The following is a 17,999-nucleotide window of genomic DNA, read 5'->3' on the forward strand; positions in this document are numbered from 1 at the left end:
GGGCAATTTTTTTTTTTTTTTTAAGATTTTTATTTACTGGGACGCCTGGATGGCTCAGTGGTTGAGCAACTGCCTTCGGCCCAGGGTGTGATCCTGGAGTCCCGGGATCTAGTCCCACATCGGGCTCCCTCCATGGAGCCTGCTTCTCCCTCTGACTGTGTCTCTGCCTCTCTCTGTGTCTCTTTGAATAAAATAAAAAAGGGGGACACAGAGAGAGGCAGAGACACAGGCAGAGGGAGAAGCAGGCTCCCTGTGGGGAACCTGATGCAGGACTCGATCCCAGGACCCTGGAATCACAACCTGAGCTGAAAGCAGACACCCAACCACTAAGCCACCCAGGTATCCCTTAATAGGCAAGTCTAACATGCAACTCTTCCTCCAACTCAAAATGGCAGCCCTCTTCCTGGAGTCACCCTTGATTCATCTTTTGATTCACCTCTCATCCCACATCAAGTCTGTCAGCAATACTTTCAAAGTACATCTGGAATCATACCACTTACGACCACCACCCACACATACACACACCTTCCTTTCCTCTCACACCCACACTACAACCTTGCAGGACAGAGAGACCTGCCTACCAAAATGTGGCCCACAGATTTTTTCCTCTCTTGCTCTACCTACTTCTTTCAAGGTCCATCTCAAATCATGCCTCCTCCAGAGTTTCCTAATGAGCTTTTTTTTAAAAAGTCCAAATCTGGGGTGCCTGGGTGGCTCAGTAAGTTGAGCATCTGACTCTTGGTTTCAGCTTAGGTCATGACCTCAGGGTCATGAGACAGAGCCCTGTGTTGGGCTCTGAATTCAGCCCAGAGCCTGCCTGTTCCTTTCTGTCCCCCAGTGTCCCTCCCCCTACTCGCTTGCTCTCGCACACTCTCTCTCAAATAGATAAATAAAATATTTTAACAAAAAAATTTCAATTCCAGAAGACTGTCATTTAAAACCTAGACTAAGGGGATCCCTGGGTGGCTCAGCTGTGTAGTGCCGCCTTCCGCCCAGGGTGTGATCCTGAAGTCCCAGGATGGAGTCCCACATCAGGCTCCCAGCATGGAGCCTGCTTCTCCCTCTGCCTGCGTCTCTGCCTCTGCCTCTCTCTCTCTCTCTCTCTCTCTGTCTCCCATGAATAAATAAAATCTTTTAAAAAATAAATAAATAAAATCTAGACTAAGGTGCCAAATTGACCAATTCTGATATCCTTCTATGGCAGTAATTTGCCAGAAATGAGTTGTGCCTCCCCTTTGTAGATGGCCTTGGTACCCATCTGGACTGATTTGCTCAGAGGGTACCTGCCTGGCCCCTGGTTCTGTGATCTCCACAATAGGCCAGTCTGACTGCTAGAACACTGTTAAGGAGAATGGCTGACAGTTTTTAAAGAAATTCACTGAAGGGGCACCTGGGTAGCTAAGTCCGTCAAGCGTCTGTCTTTGGCTCTGGTCACGATCCCAGGGTCCTGGGATCGAGCCCCAAATCAGACTCCCTGCTCAGGGGGTCTGCTTCTCCCTCTGCCTCTGCCTACTGTTCCACCTGCTTGTGCTCTATCAAATAAATAAAATCTTAAAAAAAAAAAAAGGTCAGAAAACTCACTCTTAAAAAAAAAGTCACTGAAAAATAAATTAAAATGTTCAGTCTTTTATCCAACTCATAGGGAAAATTGCTGGCAGTGATAATCAACAAGAAATAAAGCCAAAAATAACCAAAAAAGAACACAGAAATCTTGGACCTGCAAAATTTGAGCTGAGAAAAATGGAATTGGTGGAAGGAATGGCTATACACATACCAACAAAATCTTACAATACAAGATGTTATTAGTAAAGTTCCAGATGGACCTAGAACCCAATCCACAGATCAAATATTTTCAAAATATAGATCTCTTTGTAGTCAGAAATAAAACAAAAATGCCTAATATATGTTGGTTATATGACAGTTTTTGGCTAGTGTAGTAAGATAAGAAAAAGTATAAGATCTGAACAGAAGAGCGAAACCTTCGTTATTCAGACAATGTGACTATCATCATAGAAAAACAAACTGAGGGGTGGGTTAAGCATCTGCCTTTGACTCAGGTCATGAACTCCAGGTCCTGTGATGGAGCCCTGAGCAAGTAGCAGGCTTCTTGCTCAGCAGGGAGTGTGATTCTCTCCCTCCGCCCCTTCCAACCGCTCCCCACCGCTCATTATCTCTCTCAAATAAATAAAAATAATTTTTTTAAAAAAGCACAGTGATTCTAAAAACCACTGAAAAATTTTAAGATGTCAGCACTGTTGCTATTACACAAAATTCAACTGTATTCCCTTTAAATGCCAATAACAAATATTCTAAATATATTTATAAGAGCAATCAAGTATCATACCTTACAATAATTTTTTAATTATGCAAGGCCTTTATGAAGGAACTATAAAATGTTATTGCAATTTATAAAAATAAGACTTAAATAAATGAGAAATCCAGTGAGGTCATAGATGGAGCAATTTAATATTATAAAATGGCTAATTCTGGTACAAGTTGAATGCAATTGCAATTGAAATCCCAAAAAGTGGTTTCCTGGAACTTAGTATATTGGTTCTAAATTTTGTACAGAGGATCCAAATATAGCTGAGACAGACTTGTGGAAGGAGAAGGAAGAATGCTTCCCATAAATAAAATAGAGTTCGGTTTTCTCTTTAGTATATGGAGTACCTAGCTATAGCAGGCTCTCACTTATGGAGAGCAACAATCAGCGGGAGTTGACTTGTGACTGCCCCTTCAAATAGAATACTGCTCTCCAGCTCACCCAGCACATTGTTCTTCTTTAAGGCACATGCCTCATCCTGTAGATATGTGTATGATAGTTGCTCGGGTGGGAGGATAGGGTAAGAGATATAGAAGAGGTTATTTTAAATTACATGGGTTCTGTTAGTTTTGTAAATATCTTCCCAGTGAGCTGGGAAGAAAAGAAGTGGATCGTGTGACTCTTAAGAGTTGGATGCTTCTGGTAGTGATCTGAGCAGGATCATGGGAATAAGTGGCAGAGAAAGGATGGAAGAAAGCACACCAGAGGTTATAGTGTGCAACTGCAAGGTCCAAATGGCACAAGACTTGGGGATGTTGGCTTCCCTGAGGCAAATATGTGGAATTAGGGTGAAGAGAAAGGTCGAAAGGTCGTTAAGACAAGAACTGACAGGGACTCTATAATGCTAAGCAAAACTAGAAGTGTCAGAGAAACAAGAAAGAATTCAACACCAACAGAAGGAAACATAATCTTTCCTGGGAACCCACTGCAGACCAAGCACTTTGACACAGGCTCTCTCCTTGAACCCCAACATTAGTCCTCTGAGAGTAGACATTAATATCCCTTTGTTACACATGAGCAAACTGAAGCAATGTCTGAGGTCATTGGCCCCATGTGACAAGGCTGAGATTCAAAGCAGTCAGATTCACACTAGGGCCTCCTGTTTCCACAGTCCACCTCTTCTTTCACTAAAGTCACAATGGTCACTGAAGCACCCTGAAATGCACACAGACTTGCATAAAGAAAACAAAGCTAACAAAGGATATTGTTAAACACATCCCCTCCAACAGCTAGACTTTATCAACACTTCCAAAGCACCAGTTCAGACAGATGAAGGAGGAATAGGAATTCTGTCCAGCGCCAACTTTAGCCGAGCATCTTTGTGTTAACCACATTTTCTGGAAGAGTCTGATGCAAACAGCCTTAACCCACAACGTGAGAAGCAAGGCAGTTTTAGAAATAGAAGTCACCTACATGAGGTCGCCTATTTTAAGTCTGCCACCTGATCAAGTGTTTTAACCCTGTCTCCAAGCCCCTGCCTCCTGCAAAATGGGTGTAAATTACAGCGTGGTTCTGGAAGATTCCATGTCATAAATCTTGCAATGTCCTACTATGCTTAGAACAGCACCGGGCACCTAAGAGCTCAATATATTACCATTGTCGCCATGAGTATGATGGAGGTCTTTTTTAAAAATAATGCAGTAATACTTAGAAAGGTATCTAAAAAAAAAAAAAAAAAAAAAAAAGGACTGATGGATATAAGTGTAGTGGGATGAGGCATAGTAAAAATTCTAATGATGGAAAGTTAAAATAGTCCAAAGTTAAAGGTAAAATGTCCACTGTAAAATTCTACTTTCTCTAGGTTTTAAAATGTCCATAACCAACGTTGGAAAAACAATGCACGGCCGTGCGCTCGGAGAGGAGGAGGGGTTAGTTTCGTTTTGTTCCCGGTGAGAAGGAAACAAAATGGGCGAGCTCCTCCCCAGCTCGGGGCCGCCTCGGGGCCGCAGGGCCGTCCGTAAAGCCGCCTGAATGAGATCGAGGACCGCGTGCGAAAGAGCGAATCCTCGAGAGCGCGGCCCGGGGCTGCCAAGCCCTCGCGAGGGACAGGGACGCGCTCCAGGCGGCGCCTCCCGCCTCAGCGCCCAGGAGGTGGGGCCGGAGCGCGCGCCGGCGGAGGCGCGGCGCGGCCGTTACCCGGGGGCTCGGGGCCGGCGCCGGCCGCAGCGCGCCGCGGGTAAATACCTTCAGCTGGGCGGGGGAGAGGAGCGTCGAATTTCAAAAAAAAAAAAAAAAAAAAAATCCACACACACACACACACACACACACACACCCCAAACCCCCCACAGCCCCGGGCGGGCGGGCGCGCGGATGGGCGCCCTTTGGCTGCGGGAGCGAGTGGAGGATGCTGGGAAGGAGGTAAAATGGCCACCGGCGGCGGCGCGGAAGAGGAGAGGAAGCGGGGGCGGCCGCAGCTCCTGCCCCCCGCGCGGCCCGCGGCCCGCGGCGAGGAGGCCGAGGGCGGCCGCGAGAAGATGGGCTGGGCCCAGGTGGTGAAGAACCTGGCCGAGAAGAAAGGCGAGTTCCGCGAGTCGCGGCCGCCGAGGCGGGAGGAGGAGGGCGGCAGCGGCGTGGGCGGCGGGCTCGGCGGCCCCGCGGGCCTGGCGGCGCCGGGCCTCGGCGACTTCCCCCCGGCCGGCCGCGGGGACCCGAAGGGTCGGCGGAGAGACCCGGCCGGCGAGGCGGCGGACCCCCGCAAAAAGAAGGGTGCAGCCGAGGCGGGCCGGAGGAAGAAGGCCGAGGCGGCGGCCATGGCGGGCCCGGCCAGGCCTGGCGCGGCCGAGGACGCGGCCGAGCGGCCCGCTCAGGACGAGCAGGCAGTGGCAGCGGGCCCCGCGGCGGGCCCGGGCAAGGGCCGCTTCCTCGTGCGCATCTGTTTCCAGGGAGACGAGGGCGCCTGCCCCACGCGGGACTTCGTAGTAGGCGCGCTCATCCTGCGCTCCATCGGCATGGACCCGAGCGACATCTACGCAGTCATCCAGATCCCGGGCAGCCGCGAGTTCGACGTGAGCTTCCGCTCGGCGGAAAAGCTGGCCCTGTTTCTCCGCGTCTACGAGGAGAAGCGCGAGCAGGAGGACTGCTGGGAGAACTTTGTGGTGCTGGGGCGGAGCAAGTCCAGCTTGAAGACGCTCTTCATCCTCTTCCGGAACGAGACGGTGGACGTGGAGGATATCGTGACCTGGCTCAAGCGCCACTGCGATGTGCTGGCCGTGCCGGTGAAAGTGACCGACAGGTTTGGGATCTGGACCGGGGAGTACAAGTGTGAGATCGAGCTGCGCCAGGGGGAGGGCGGGGTTAGGCACCTGCCGGGGGCCTTCTTCCTGGGGGCCGAGAGGGGCTACAGCTGGTACAAGGGTCAGCCTAAGACGTGCTTTAAATGTGGTTCCCGGACCCACATGAGCGGCAGCTGCACGCAGGACAGGTGCTTCAGGTGCGGGGAGGAGGGGCACCTGAGCCCTTACTGCCGGAAGGGCATCGTGTGTAATCTCTGTGGAAAGCGAGGACACGCCTTTGCCCAGTGTCCCAAAGCAGTTCACAATTCCGTGGCAGCTCAGCTAACTGGGGTGGCTGGGCACTGAACACCCGCCTGCCTGCCAGGGTGAACACAGAGCCAGCTTACCCCTCTTAAGTGCCAAAACTTTTTTTTAAACCATTTTTTATCGTTTTCGAAGGAGATCTTTTTAAATCTACAAGAGACATCTTTCTCTCTCTCTCTATCTGCCTTCTTAAACCGAGTTTACTCCATTTCAGCCTTTTCTGAATTGGTGACTCTGTCATCAGTAACTACCGAGGACTGTAGTGTCGCCTCCCCCTTTTTAAAATTTTGTTTTCGTTTTTGTATCTGGGTTTTTGTTTTTTTTGTGGTTTTGTGTGGGGTTGTTTTTATTTTTTTGTACTTTTTACTCCCCACGCCTTGTCTTCTCCTGGGATTTTCACCCATTGGGCTGCCTTGCTCATCTTTATGCCCCAGCACTGGGTACGGGGCCCACCACGTAGTAGGCACTCCATCAGTGTTTGTTGAATTGAGAACATTGTTGACTGTGGCTTCTGTCAGGGTGTCTACTTTTTGCAGCTCTTCCCTTCCCCTTTTAATTTGCTGCTTCTATTCTATGTGGTCTGAGAATTTGTGAAACCAGTGTTGTTAGAAGTGTATGTAATCTGAGTCAATAAGCTCTGAATGGTGGCCAAGGGCCTCTCTTATGGCATTAAAATGCATGGACTTTGGGACAGCTGTTCAGTGGCTCAGAAGCCATTTTTCACAGAATCATGGAATTAGAATTTTCTTGCTGGAAAAGAACTGAATATTGGTTTAGACCAATCCCTTGGACTTCCAACAGATGAAACAGGCCCATAGAGGTTAAATGACTGGGTCAAAATCACATAGCTGTCTGGTGCCAGAGCTAGCCTAGAGTAGAGTTCCCTGACCCCAAGCCCGGTGCTCATTCCACTACCTCTCACACTTCACAACATTTTCCTCAACACTTGAGGGCCCAGAAAGTCTGATCCCTCCTGAATGATGAGCCCAGAAGAATGCTAAGAAATCATCTGGAGGGAGAAGCAGAAAGGGATTTAGCAGGGCTTCTGAATACTTGGGAGATAAGGAAGGGACAAAGGAACATAATCTAGGATGCACTCATTGCTTCCTGGGGTGTCATATCTGGATTAAAGTGCCAAGTCCTTTGGGGCCTTACCCTTCATCGTTCATTGCCACCACTTAGAAATGGGAGTGCTCCTGAATAAGGAGACCTACCAGAGGTTTACATTTGCACCTTAGCCTCAATAGCTAGAAACCCCAGAGAAGCCTCTAACTGGAGCTCATCTGCAATTTCCTGACTCGCAGGAGAAAGGTGATTTTAACCTGGAATCATAAGTAAGCTGTTAATTCTAAAATGTGCTTGCAAAATAGGTCAAGCAAGAGGGCATTGGGTCAATAAGTGTTACCAAGTTAAAATAGAAGAGACAGTACACTGCTTTTCTTTTTAGTCTTTGTTTTTCCTTTGCTTTATGTTTTGCTATTTCCTTGTGGCTTAGAATGTAAAATCGATTGTTAAAAAGTTTTGTTCTGAATAAATATTTATCTTTTGTATTGCTAACACTGTTGCCCTATCTCCTTTCAAAGTGTAAGATCCTCAGGCACACCGACTCTAGTTCAATCTATACTTCTACACATTTGTTTACGCTGCAACTACATTTCCAACCCCTGCTGGCTATACTTAGCACCTACTTTGTTGTGCCAGGCCCCTTGGAATTGTTTCCTAAACCCTGTGGATGCATTGCACTCAGCACATTGCAAAAACTCAAATTTTAAGCCTTAACTTTGCTCCAAGGAATCAAAATTGCTGGTGTGAGTGAAAATAGTTTTAGTAAGCAGCCCCAAGCAATTCTGAACCGCAGCCAGGTTTGAGGCCACAGTTCAGAATGGTACTAACTTGAGAGAGATGGATTCTGGCCTCAGGAGATTAAAATGGGGAAGGCAGAAGTAAGATGTTAGCTTCATCATCTTACAGTTACTCTGAGTGCCATGAATTGGAATTAAACTATTTCTAGGCTTTTAGAAATGCCATCTCTTCAGGTATTAAGGGAGAAAGAGAAAGTCCAGGAAACTTCCCAGAGTGCAGACTCCTCCAACCCAGCCCTGGAAACCCCAGACACAACTGACTGAAGGATTTTCAGCTCTGAGCTCTTAAAGTGATCCAATGCCAAGAACTAAAGTTCTCAATGTCTTAATTCTCTAACTCAGTGATTTGAGGATATTTCCAGAGTTGATAAGGTGGTGGTGAGGCCTGGTGGGCTCTTAGGAGCCCTGCCTGTCCACACCAGTTCAGCCCCTCTTTTCTGTCTCCCAAAGCATACAGACCCTTCCCTTCTCCATCCCTCCCCCTCTTCTCTCCTTCTCTGCCATGGGTTTCCCTCCTTCCTGGAGCGGGAGGCTGGGAGAAAGCCTGCATTCATCATACCCGCCTTCCCTCCAAGCGGGCCCTGTGCCAAGGAGCCTCCTTGGAAGGAATCTTCCCTCTCTCTGCCCTCCCCCACCCCTCAACTCTCCTGCCGGGAGCGGAGGAAGAAACTAGTTCCCTGCCCATCCCCCACAGGATCTGCTCCAGGGCCTCCTGCCTGGCGGTCTGGGGACGGAGCCCTGGCCCGGAACGGAACAAACCTCCCCCAGCTTCCTCTCCTGATCTAGCAACCCCCAAATTACAATCTTTCACTGTTCATGGGCTCCTAGGGATTGTGCAGAGATCCCCAGACTGAGGCTGGCTGACTAGCTGACGCCCTAATCCGGCTTTCAACAGAGAGCTGGGGCCATTAGAGCCAAGCCCTCCTGCCAGGCACTTTGCACACAGCAATGAGACAGTTACTTGCGGAGGGAGATACAGATAGATAATAAGCAGTTTTTAAAATAATGTGAGGTATTTTTAAATATTCTGAAAAAATATGCTGAGTATATATTGTCTGAAGTACGGGTCTCCTGGAAGAGAGGATGTCCTGACTGAAGCCTACAAGATGAATAAGCCAGGTGAAGAGGGCAGAGCTGACCACATCACAAACAGCCTGTGCAAAGGCCCAGAGGCCAGAACACACAGGGTTCAGGGTGGCTGCAGACTCACAGAAAGATATGCTTGGGAAAAGGCGGTGAAGAGGCAACCCTGGGCCTGTCAGTGTTACTTAAGAGGTCTTTGTCCTGACCCCCTCCAGTCTAGCCACCTCCATTCCATCCACTTACTTAGCATGTATAAACACCAACTCTTTCTAGGCAATGGAATACAGCAACATAGTCAAGGTCCCTGGGACTCAAATTCTAAAGGCACACGGAGACATAATTACAAACTATGACCAAGCACTAAAAGAAACAGAGACTGATCTGGTCTTGAGGGTGAAGGATAACTTTCCAGAGAAAACATCTTAACTGAGATCAAAAAGTTGTGTAAGGAGTTAATTGACAGATGAACTTGATTGGATGCCTGGGTGGCTCAGTGGTTGAGCATCTGCCTTTGGCTCAGGGCAGGATCCCAGAGTCCTGAGATCAAGTCCCACATCAGGCTCCCTGCATGAAGTCTGCTTCTCCCTTTGCCTGTGTCTCTGCCTCTCTCTCTGTGTCTCTTATGAATAAATAAATAAGATATTTAAAAAAAAAAAAACGAGATGTGGTTGGCAAGGGTGTTATTAGCCTAGCCAAAAGGGATAACAAGTATAACAACCCTATTGCAAGAGGAGGCATGGCCCATTCTAGAAACCAAATGAAGCCCAGTGTATTCAGTCCAGGTTTAGAAACAAACCACTCTAGGTATTGAAGAAAATAATGGGGCCTAGGTAGGGTATTAGGAATGACTCCTAGAACTAACTGAACTAACCTACTAAAGCAGCTGCTACCTCTCATGGAAAGGAGCCAGGAAGCCTTCACTGGAAAGGTTGAGTTTGAGAACACACTACTGAACCTACCATCCAAGGACAGGCTGCCAGGATCAGAAGACCACTGCCAATTCTGTCAGGACAATGAAATATGTTTTTGAAGCCAGAGACATGACACTAGTGTCTCCACAACCTTCTTTATGAGCAGAAACAGCTGAAACTATTTGACTCTTGCCTTACTTCCACCTTCAGACCTCATGCCAAGTATATCTACTTGCTGGAGCTTGAGGTGCAAGGGAGTCAGGAAGTGTTTGAACTTTCCAGCATGTGTAGCACCAGAAGGCACAAAAACAGTGGGAATCAGCGCACTTGGCTGGCTCAGTCAGTAGAGCCTGCGACTTTTTTTTTTTTTTTTTAAGTTTAATTTATTTAATCTCTACATCCTGGGATGCCTGGGTGGCTCAGCAGTTGGGCACCTACCTTTCTTTGGCTCAGGGTGTGATCCCAGAGTGCTAGGATCAGGTCCCACTTTGGGCTCCCTGCATGGAGCCTGCTTCTCCCTCTGCCTGTGTCTCTCATGAATAAATAAATAAAATCTTAAAAAAAAAAAAAAGATGGTGGGTCCATTTCCCAAGATTCGGAACAGAGGAGAAAATCCAAGTTTGAGATGAAAGTCTTGAGTCAGATTTGGGACACAAAATGTCTAAGAGAAGGTATAGAACAGGTAGTTTAACACAAGTCTGAAATCCTAAGGAAACTTCTGGGCTAGAGAAATAAACAAGAGTCCTATAGCAGTGGCCTTCAAATTCTTTAACCACATCCCACACACAATAAGACAGACATTTTAGGGACGCCTGGGTGACTCAGTGGTTAAGCTCTGCTTTCAGCTGAGGCCATGAGTCCCAAGTCACTCCTTTCCACATTGGGCTCCCCACAAAGAGCCTGCTTCTCCCTCTGCCTGTGTCTCTGCCTCTCTCTCTGTGTCTCTCATGAAAAAATAAATAAAAAAATCTTTAAAAAAAAAGATTTTAGATTGTGGCCATCAGACATATGGACATATGTACTTATGTATGAGGAAGCAATTTTAGGGGCACATGGGTGGCTCTGTTGGTTAAGCATCTGCCTTCAGCTCAGGTCAGGATCCCAAAGTCCCAGGATTGAGCCTGGCATCAGGCTCCCTGCTCAGCGGGGAGTCTGCTTCTCCTTCTGCTCCTCACCTCACTTGTGCTTGCTCGCTCTCTCTCAAATAAAATCTTTAAAAAAATAAACAAGTTTATATGTATATAAAGAAATAATATTAACCCTGTGGGTGGTGTGCCCTGACATTGTTCATTCTATTGCTTCATTATTTTATAAACACATGACCCATTAAATTGATTTTTACAGTCTCTTAACGGATCATGAGAGAAAGCATAGGGGAGAAAGTATAGCAATTTGGATCACACCTTAAGCAGCTCTGACATGTGAGTTTTCCCTGATGGAAAAGGATAGGGTAACACACTAATAAAGGAAAGCCAGAAGGGAGAAGGGAAAGAAGAGTGTAGAGACACAGAAACCAAGGAAGGAAAGTTCCAGTCAGAGGTATTAACAACCGCATTATTGAGTGCTGCAAGAGATCAAGTAAAATTGGCCTTGAGAAATATTAAGTAAAGTCAGGACTCAAGAGTACCCATTAGACTGTCACGTGGAGGTCACTGGTGAGGGCCATTTAGAGGCATAGTGATGGCAGCAGTAGGCAAACAAAGGAACAAATAACCTTCCTAAAATGCCAATCCAGTACTCTGACACTCTCTCAGGGGCTCCCTATTGCTCTAGGGAGTCAGCCTAGCATCCAACTCCTTTTGCCAAGAGGCTCGTGGGTGCCTCTGGAACTTCATTCTCAGCCAGAGGACTCATTACATCTGTTCATGTAAACTCTAGGTATGGCCAACAAAAAATAAGCAGAAGGAGTTCAGTATGGTGGAGGGTGGAGCAGTACAAGAGGAAGCTACGGGTGAACAGGCCTCAGAGTATACCAAGTTTAGGGTGGAGTGTCATGAGAGTGTACCAGATACGTGCAAAGCAATGGATCCATACTACTGCTACTTACTGGATTGTCAACCCGACAGAGAATATTTAGGGGAGGACAAGTTTCATGAAAATAAACAGAGATAAAACATGGAGGAGAATGCAAACTTTACAAAGCTTTAAAATAAAACATGGGGAGAGCCTGGGTGGCTCAGTCTTGTGAGTGTCTGACTCTTGATTTCAGGAGGGGTCATAATTTTGATGTTGTGGGATCGATCCAGCCCCAAGTCAGGCTCTGAGCTGGGCATGGAGCCTAATCATGATTTTCACTCTTCCTCTGCCCCCACCTTAAATAAATAAACATGGGGGGGATCCCTGGGTGGCGCAGCGGTTTGGCGCCTGCCTTTGGCCCAGGGCGCGATCCTGGAGACCCAGGATCGAATCCCACATCAGGCTCCCTGCATGGAACCTGCTTCTCCCTCTGCCTGTGTCTCTGCCTCTCTCTCTCTCTCTGTGACTATCATAAATAAATAAATAAATAAATAAATAAATAAATAAATAAATAAAAGAACGAATGCTATAAAATAAATAAATAAATAAATAAACATGGGGCACCTGGGTGACTCAGTTGGTTGAGCCTCTGCCTTGGGCTCAGGTCATGATCCCAGGGTCCTGGGGTGGAGCCCCACATCAGAGTCCCTGCTCAGCAGGGAGCCTGCTTCTCCCACCCCCCCCACCCCCGCCCCGCACATGCTCTCTCTCTCTCTCTCTCTTTTTCTCTCTCTCTTTCTCAAATAAATAAAATCTTTTTAAAAATAAATAAAAAGGGCAGCCCGGATGGCTCAGTGGTTTAGTGCCACCTTCAGCCCAGGGTATGTTCCTGGAGACCCAGAATCAAGTCCCATGTCAGGCTCCCAGCATGGAGCCTGCTTCTCCCTCTGCCTGTGTCTCCGCCTCTCTCTCTGTCTGTGTCTCTCATGAATAAATAAATAAATAAATCTTTAATTATTTATTTTTTAAAAGATTTATTTATTTATTCATGAGACACAGAGAGAGAGAGAGGGGCGGAGACACAGGCAGAGGGAGAAGCAGGCTCCTCGCAGGCAGCCCGATAGGGGATTCGATTCCGAATCCCAGGATCACGACCTGAGCCGAATGCCCGCGCCCACCCGCTGAGCCACCCAGGCGACACCAAAATTCACATAATCTTTAACACAGCATTCATTTATAGGAAATGAATCTATAGCTAAACTTGTGCTCAATTCCAGTGTACCAGGATGTTCGCTGAAGAATTAGTAGGGGTAATAAAGCCTGGAAACAGCCTGATTATCAATAGGTAACTATTTAGATAAGCTATGGGACATCTAAATAGAGGAACACTATGTAGCTGTTTAAAAGAACAGTTTTGTGGGATCCCTGGGTGGCGCAGCGGTTTGGCGCCTGCCTTTGGCCCAGGGCGCGATCCTGGAAACCCGGGATCGAGTCCCACGTTGGGCTCCCGGTGCATGGAGCCTGCTTCTCCCTCTGCCTGTGTCTCTGCCTCTCTCTCTCTCTGTGTGACTATCATAAATAAATAAAAATTTAAAAAAAAATAAAAAAACTCTAAAAAAAATAAAAGAACAGTTTTGTATATATTAATACAGAATGCTCTATAAGATGTATCTTTTTTTAAAAAAATCTTATTTATTTATTCATAGAGATACACAGAGAGAGAGAGAGGCAGAGACACAGGCAGAGAGAGAAGCAGGCTCCATGCAGAGAGCCCCACGTGGGACTGGATCCAGGGTCTCCAGGATCACATACTGGGCTGCAGGCGGTGCTTATCCGCTGCACCACCAGGGCTGCCCTATAAGATGTATTTCAAAGTGAATGAAACAGGGTGCCGAAGAGCATCTGGCTCTTAGTTTTGCTGGGGTCATGATCTCAGGGTCCTGTGATCAAACCCTGCTTTGGGCTTCATCCTCAGCAGGGTAGTCTGCTTAAGTACCCTCTCCCTCTTCCTCTGCCCCTCCCCCTGTTCTCTCTCTCTCTCTCTCAAATAAATAAATAAATCTTTAAAAGAAAATAAAGTGAACAAAGCAAGATATGGTATGTTACTGTTTAAAAATTCTAAATTTAGGGATCCCTGGGTGGCGCAGCGGTTTGGCGCCTGCCTTTGGCCCAGGGCGCGATCCTGGAAACCCGGGATCGAGTCCCACGTCGGGCTCCCGGTGCATGGAGCCTGCTTCTCCCTCTGCCTGTGTCTCTGCCTCTCTCTCTCTCTGTGTGACTATCATAAATAAATAAAAATTTAAAAAAAAAAAAAATTCTAAATTTAGGGTGCCGGTATGGCTCAGGTCATGATCTCAGGATCCTGAGATCCAGCCCCACATTGAGTCCCACATTGGACTCCCTGCTCAGAGGGGAGCCTGATTCTCCTTCTTCCTCAATCTTTACCCCTGCATGTGCTCTCTCTCTATCTCATTCTCTCTCTCATATAAATAAAATATTTTTAAAATAATAAAAATTAAAATTTATAATTTTAATTTTATTTTTAATTGAGTTATAATTGACAATAAAATTGTAAGATATTTAAAGTGTACAATGTAATGATTTGATATACATATTTTATTTTTAAATTATGGAATTAATGTGTACACTCTGCAGAGACTGGAGTCCATTTCCTGTTTATTTATTTATTTATTTATAAAGATTTTACGTATTTATTTGACAGAGCATGCACACCCAGGGGGAGTGGCAGGCAGAGAAAGAGGGAGAAGCAGACTCCCCACTGAACAGGGAGCCCAATGTGACGCTCCATCCAAGGACCCTGAGATCATGACCTGAGCAGAAGACAGATACTCAACTGACTGAGCCATCCAGGTGCTCCCCATTTCCTCTTATTTTTATTTTTTTTTAAGATTTATTTATTCATGAGAGACACAGAGAGAGGCAGAGACACAGGCAGAGGGACAATCAGGCTCCATGCAGGGGGCCCAATGTGGAACTCCATCCCAGGACTCCAGGATCATGCCCTGGACCAAAGGCAGGTGCTAAACCGCTGAGCCACCCAGGTGTCCCTTGTCCTTTTTTTTTTTTGTCCTTTTTTTAAAAGATTTATTTATTGGGGCATCTGGATGGCTCAGTCAGTTGAGAATCTGGCTCTTGGTTTCAGCCCCGGTTATGATCTCAGGGTCCTGGAATCGAGCCCCACCTTGGAGTCCATGCTTAGTGAGGAGTCTGCTTGTCCCCCTCTCTCTCTCTCTGCTCCTCCTCCACCCCGCTCGCTCTCTCTCTCTCTCTCTCTTAAGATAAAGGGGGAAAAGTTATTTATTTATTTATTTATTTATTTATTTATTTATTTATTTGAGAGAGAAAGGAAGAGAAAGAGTGTGTGCGGCAGGAGGGAGAAGGGACAGAGCGAGAGTGAGAGAGAGAATATCAAGCAGGATCCCAGTTGAGCGTGGAGCCTGACGCGAGGCTCTAGGCAGGATCAATATTACCACCCTGAAATCGCTAACAGAGCAGACGCTAACCAACTGAGCCACTCAGGCACCCCTCTACTTGTCCTTCTTTAATGATACTCAAAATATCCCTTAGCACACATTCTTTCATCTTTAAAAACCTAATTCTCTCCTTCAGTGTTCTCACTTTTGATAAGGGTTTCCTCTAGCCTGAGCAGTCAGGCCCATCCTCCCCTATTTCTCTGAGGGCTTATCACTGAAACAGCCTGCATGTCCCCTGCCACAGTGAGGCACAGGAGAGAGCACCAGGTTCCTGGATTCCAAATGCTTGACTTCAATACTCCCTTATCACTGGCAAGAGTAGCCAGTGCCCTGAGACCTGATTACGCCTCCCCAGGAGCTGGAGTGAGGATTCTGTAGGTACAAGAGGAACTGCCCACCAGAGTTTGTGTCCTCCCTTTCTAGAACATTTCCTAAGACCCCAGAATTCCCTTCCAAAATATCCCTAAGCTCCTTTGCAAAGCCTTTGTGGGTCCCATCCATGGGTTCATCTCAGCTGAGGATAAGCTACACTGCCTAATACACCTAATACACACCTTATAGCTCTGAGGTTTAGTTCTCAAAAGTAGCTGCTTGCAAGACACAGCTTGGATATGGGAGCTGGGTTGTCCACTCCTGCACGCTCGGTCCCTCACTGATGGGATGGGAGATAGCAGAAGGCAGGATCCAGTAGCTCTTCTTGGGCCAACACATTCTGGCACAGAATTCCAGGGGTCCTGGAATTCTAATTCGAACTTGGCTTTCCAGGTTTTTTGGAGGGTATATTCGTCAAGATGGAGAAGGAAACATATTTTATCCAGCACATCAGACGGATGTCTAACATCTATTTAGAGACATATAGGCCTCCAATTGTATTCTTGTCCCAGGGCCCATAAATGCCCAGGTTTGGTTGTATCATTTCTTAGCTCAAACAAATCACATAACCTCTCTGGGCCTGTTTTCTTACCCGCCCCCACCACCCCACCCCCACCCCCCAAATGAGCTTAATGATAACTGCCTCATCAGGGATGGTGAGAAAAATGAAGCAATTCATGCAAAGGGCTTGGCTGGGTGCCAGGTCCTCAGCAAACAGTAGCTACCCTCCTTACTTTTCTCTTGTTGGCTCCCCAGCTAGCATCTCCCATGATTTTCTATATGACATCCAAACTGGTGTCTTTTGTAGGATTTCCACAGAGCTCCTCTCTCTTTACCCAGTAACCATAAGCGCCCCATTCTCTCCACCCAGGCGATTCCCACCCCTCTTCAATTATGAAAACTGCTACCGGTGATTGCACGTGATTGCACGTTTAGGATGTTTCAGGCATTGTATTAAGAACTTGACTTGCATTATCTCAACTCGGTTCTGACACCAACTCAATGAAGTATTATTACTCCCCAAACACAAAGACACTGGATCTGGAGCGTTGAAGCCCTGGCAGCTGGCAAGTAGCAGAGCCAGCGGGGATGGGGATGGGAACCGAAGGAGTCTCACTGCAGAGTCAGGTCTTCCAAATACCCAGTCATGATCCCACATGCCGCCCCCTCCCTCGTGCCAGCGCACAGGCGACCCCTCTCTCCTGCAAAGGCCGTCATACCCCATTAGTTCTCCGGATCTGTTTGTGGACTTTCAGCCCAATAGGGCGGGCACTTTGTCTCACGCCACGTTGCCCACATCGTGGATCCTCCCTCCGTCTCCCATTTCTCTTCCTCCCTTCCTCCCTCCCATTAAATATTGAGTTCCTACTCTGTGCCAGGCTTTGTGCTCGTTCACATGCAAAGTATCACCAATGAAAAAATAAGGGGAGGATGGACTTTTATGTCATTTATCTCGTTCTTCTTTATGGCTTTCTGTTTGGCTGATGGGTTCCCCTGGGTGCCCCCCACCCCCTGGGAGCACGCAGGCCAGGCTCCTAGAACCCAGTTCCAATGCTTCTTTGCTAAGTAGCTTTGGTCGGAGGAAGGCCCTGTCCCCTTAACTCCCAGCCCCCACGCCTCCTTCTCCGGCCCTCAAATCCAGGCCGCCCTGCCCCCTCCGGAAGGGGGAGTTGGGGGCGAATGCCGAAATCTGAGTGGCTCTTTCAAGCCTCCGTTGCTGTAGCAACCGGCTGCACGGGCCGTGGCGGTCCATTACACCATCCTCCGGCGACGCAGCCAATGGGCTCCGAGCTCCATCCCCGGCGCCCCCACCCCGAAGCTGCCCGGCAGCCCACCAATGGGTAGGTCCCTTGGCATAGAGCCCTGCCCTCGGCCCAGGCACACCACCAATGAGCTTCGACCCCGCTCTCCCTCTAGCTTCAATGTAGCAACAAGAGTCGATTAAAAAAAAAAAAAAGGAATTCTCTAAATTAGAAGGAACTAGTAGTAACGCCTCTGTCAGTTGCAGCCTGAATGATCTTTGGCTGGTATCTTATTTAAGGCGAATAAAACTGTTCCAATTATGCAACAATACATGTCATTCTGTACTAAACAATTTTGGGCAATGAAAAATGCAGGCAATGGGGTTGATATCTGCTCTCTGTGGATTTCTTTCATTATAGGTATTTTGATTTAACTTAAAATCATCAAGGAACCAGTCATCTTTCCTTGTTTGTATTTCAAATCCATACATATTAAAGATGCTGAGTTTTTGATGCTGAGTTCATGAGATACTGACCTATGTAATTGGTAGTCAACTCTTAATTGGTTTAACTCCTGCCTGAATTCAAATAGTAAAACTGTAGGATAAATGAATGTTTATTTTAATCCATTGAAGAAATAACATTTCCAAGGGATGTTGTGTGATGGCTTTGACACTCTAAAGTCTAAAGAAACTAAATGTGTATTTAAAACCTGTGTCA

The 17,999-nt window shown here is 47.1% G+C and overlaps 1 protein-coding gene across 1 annotated transcript; it reads left to right on the forward strand.

The window, feature by feature from the left end:
• The first annotated feature begins 4,564 nt into the window (after positions 1-4,564).
• ZCCHC3 (zinc finger CCHC-type containing 3) lies at positions 4,565-9,462 on the forward strand. The gene has a single exon (XM_072736165.1). It carries the CDS (start codon positions 4,687-4,689, stop codon positions 5,899-5,901), a length of 1,215 nt encoding a protein of 404 aa, XP_072592266.1. The 5' UTR covers positions 4,565-4,686; the 3' UTR covers positions 5,902-9,462.
• Positions 9,463-17,999: the final 8,537 nt, after the last annotated feature.

The sequence above is a fragment of the Vulpes vulpes genome, chromosome 14 (assembly GCF_048418805.1).
Source record: "Vulpes vulpes isolate BD-2025 chromosome 14, VulVul3, whole genome shotgun sequence".
Taxonomy (NCBI): domain Eukaryota; kingdom Metazoa; phylum Chordata; class Mammalia; order Carnivora; family Canidae; genus Vulpes; species Vulpes vulpes.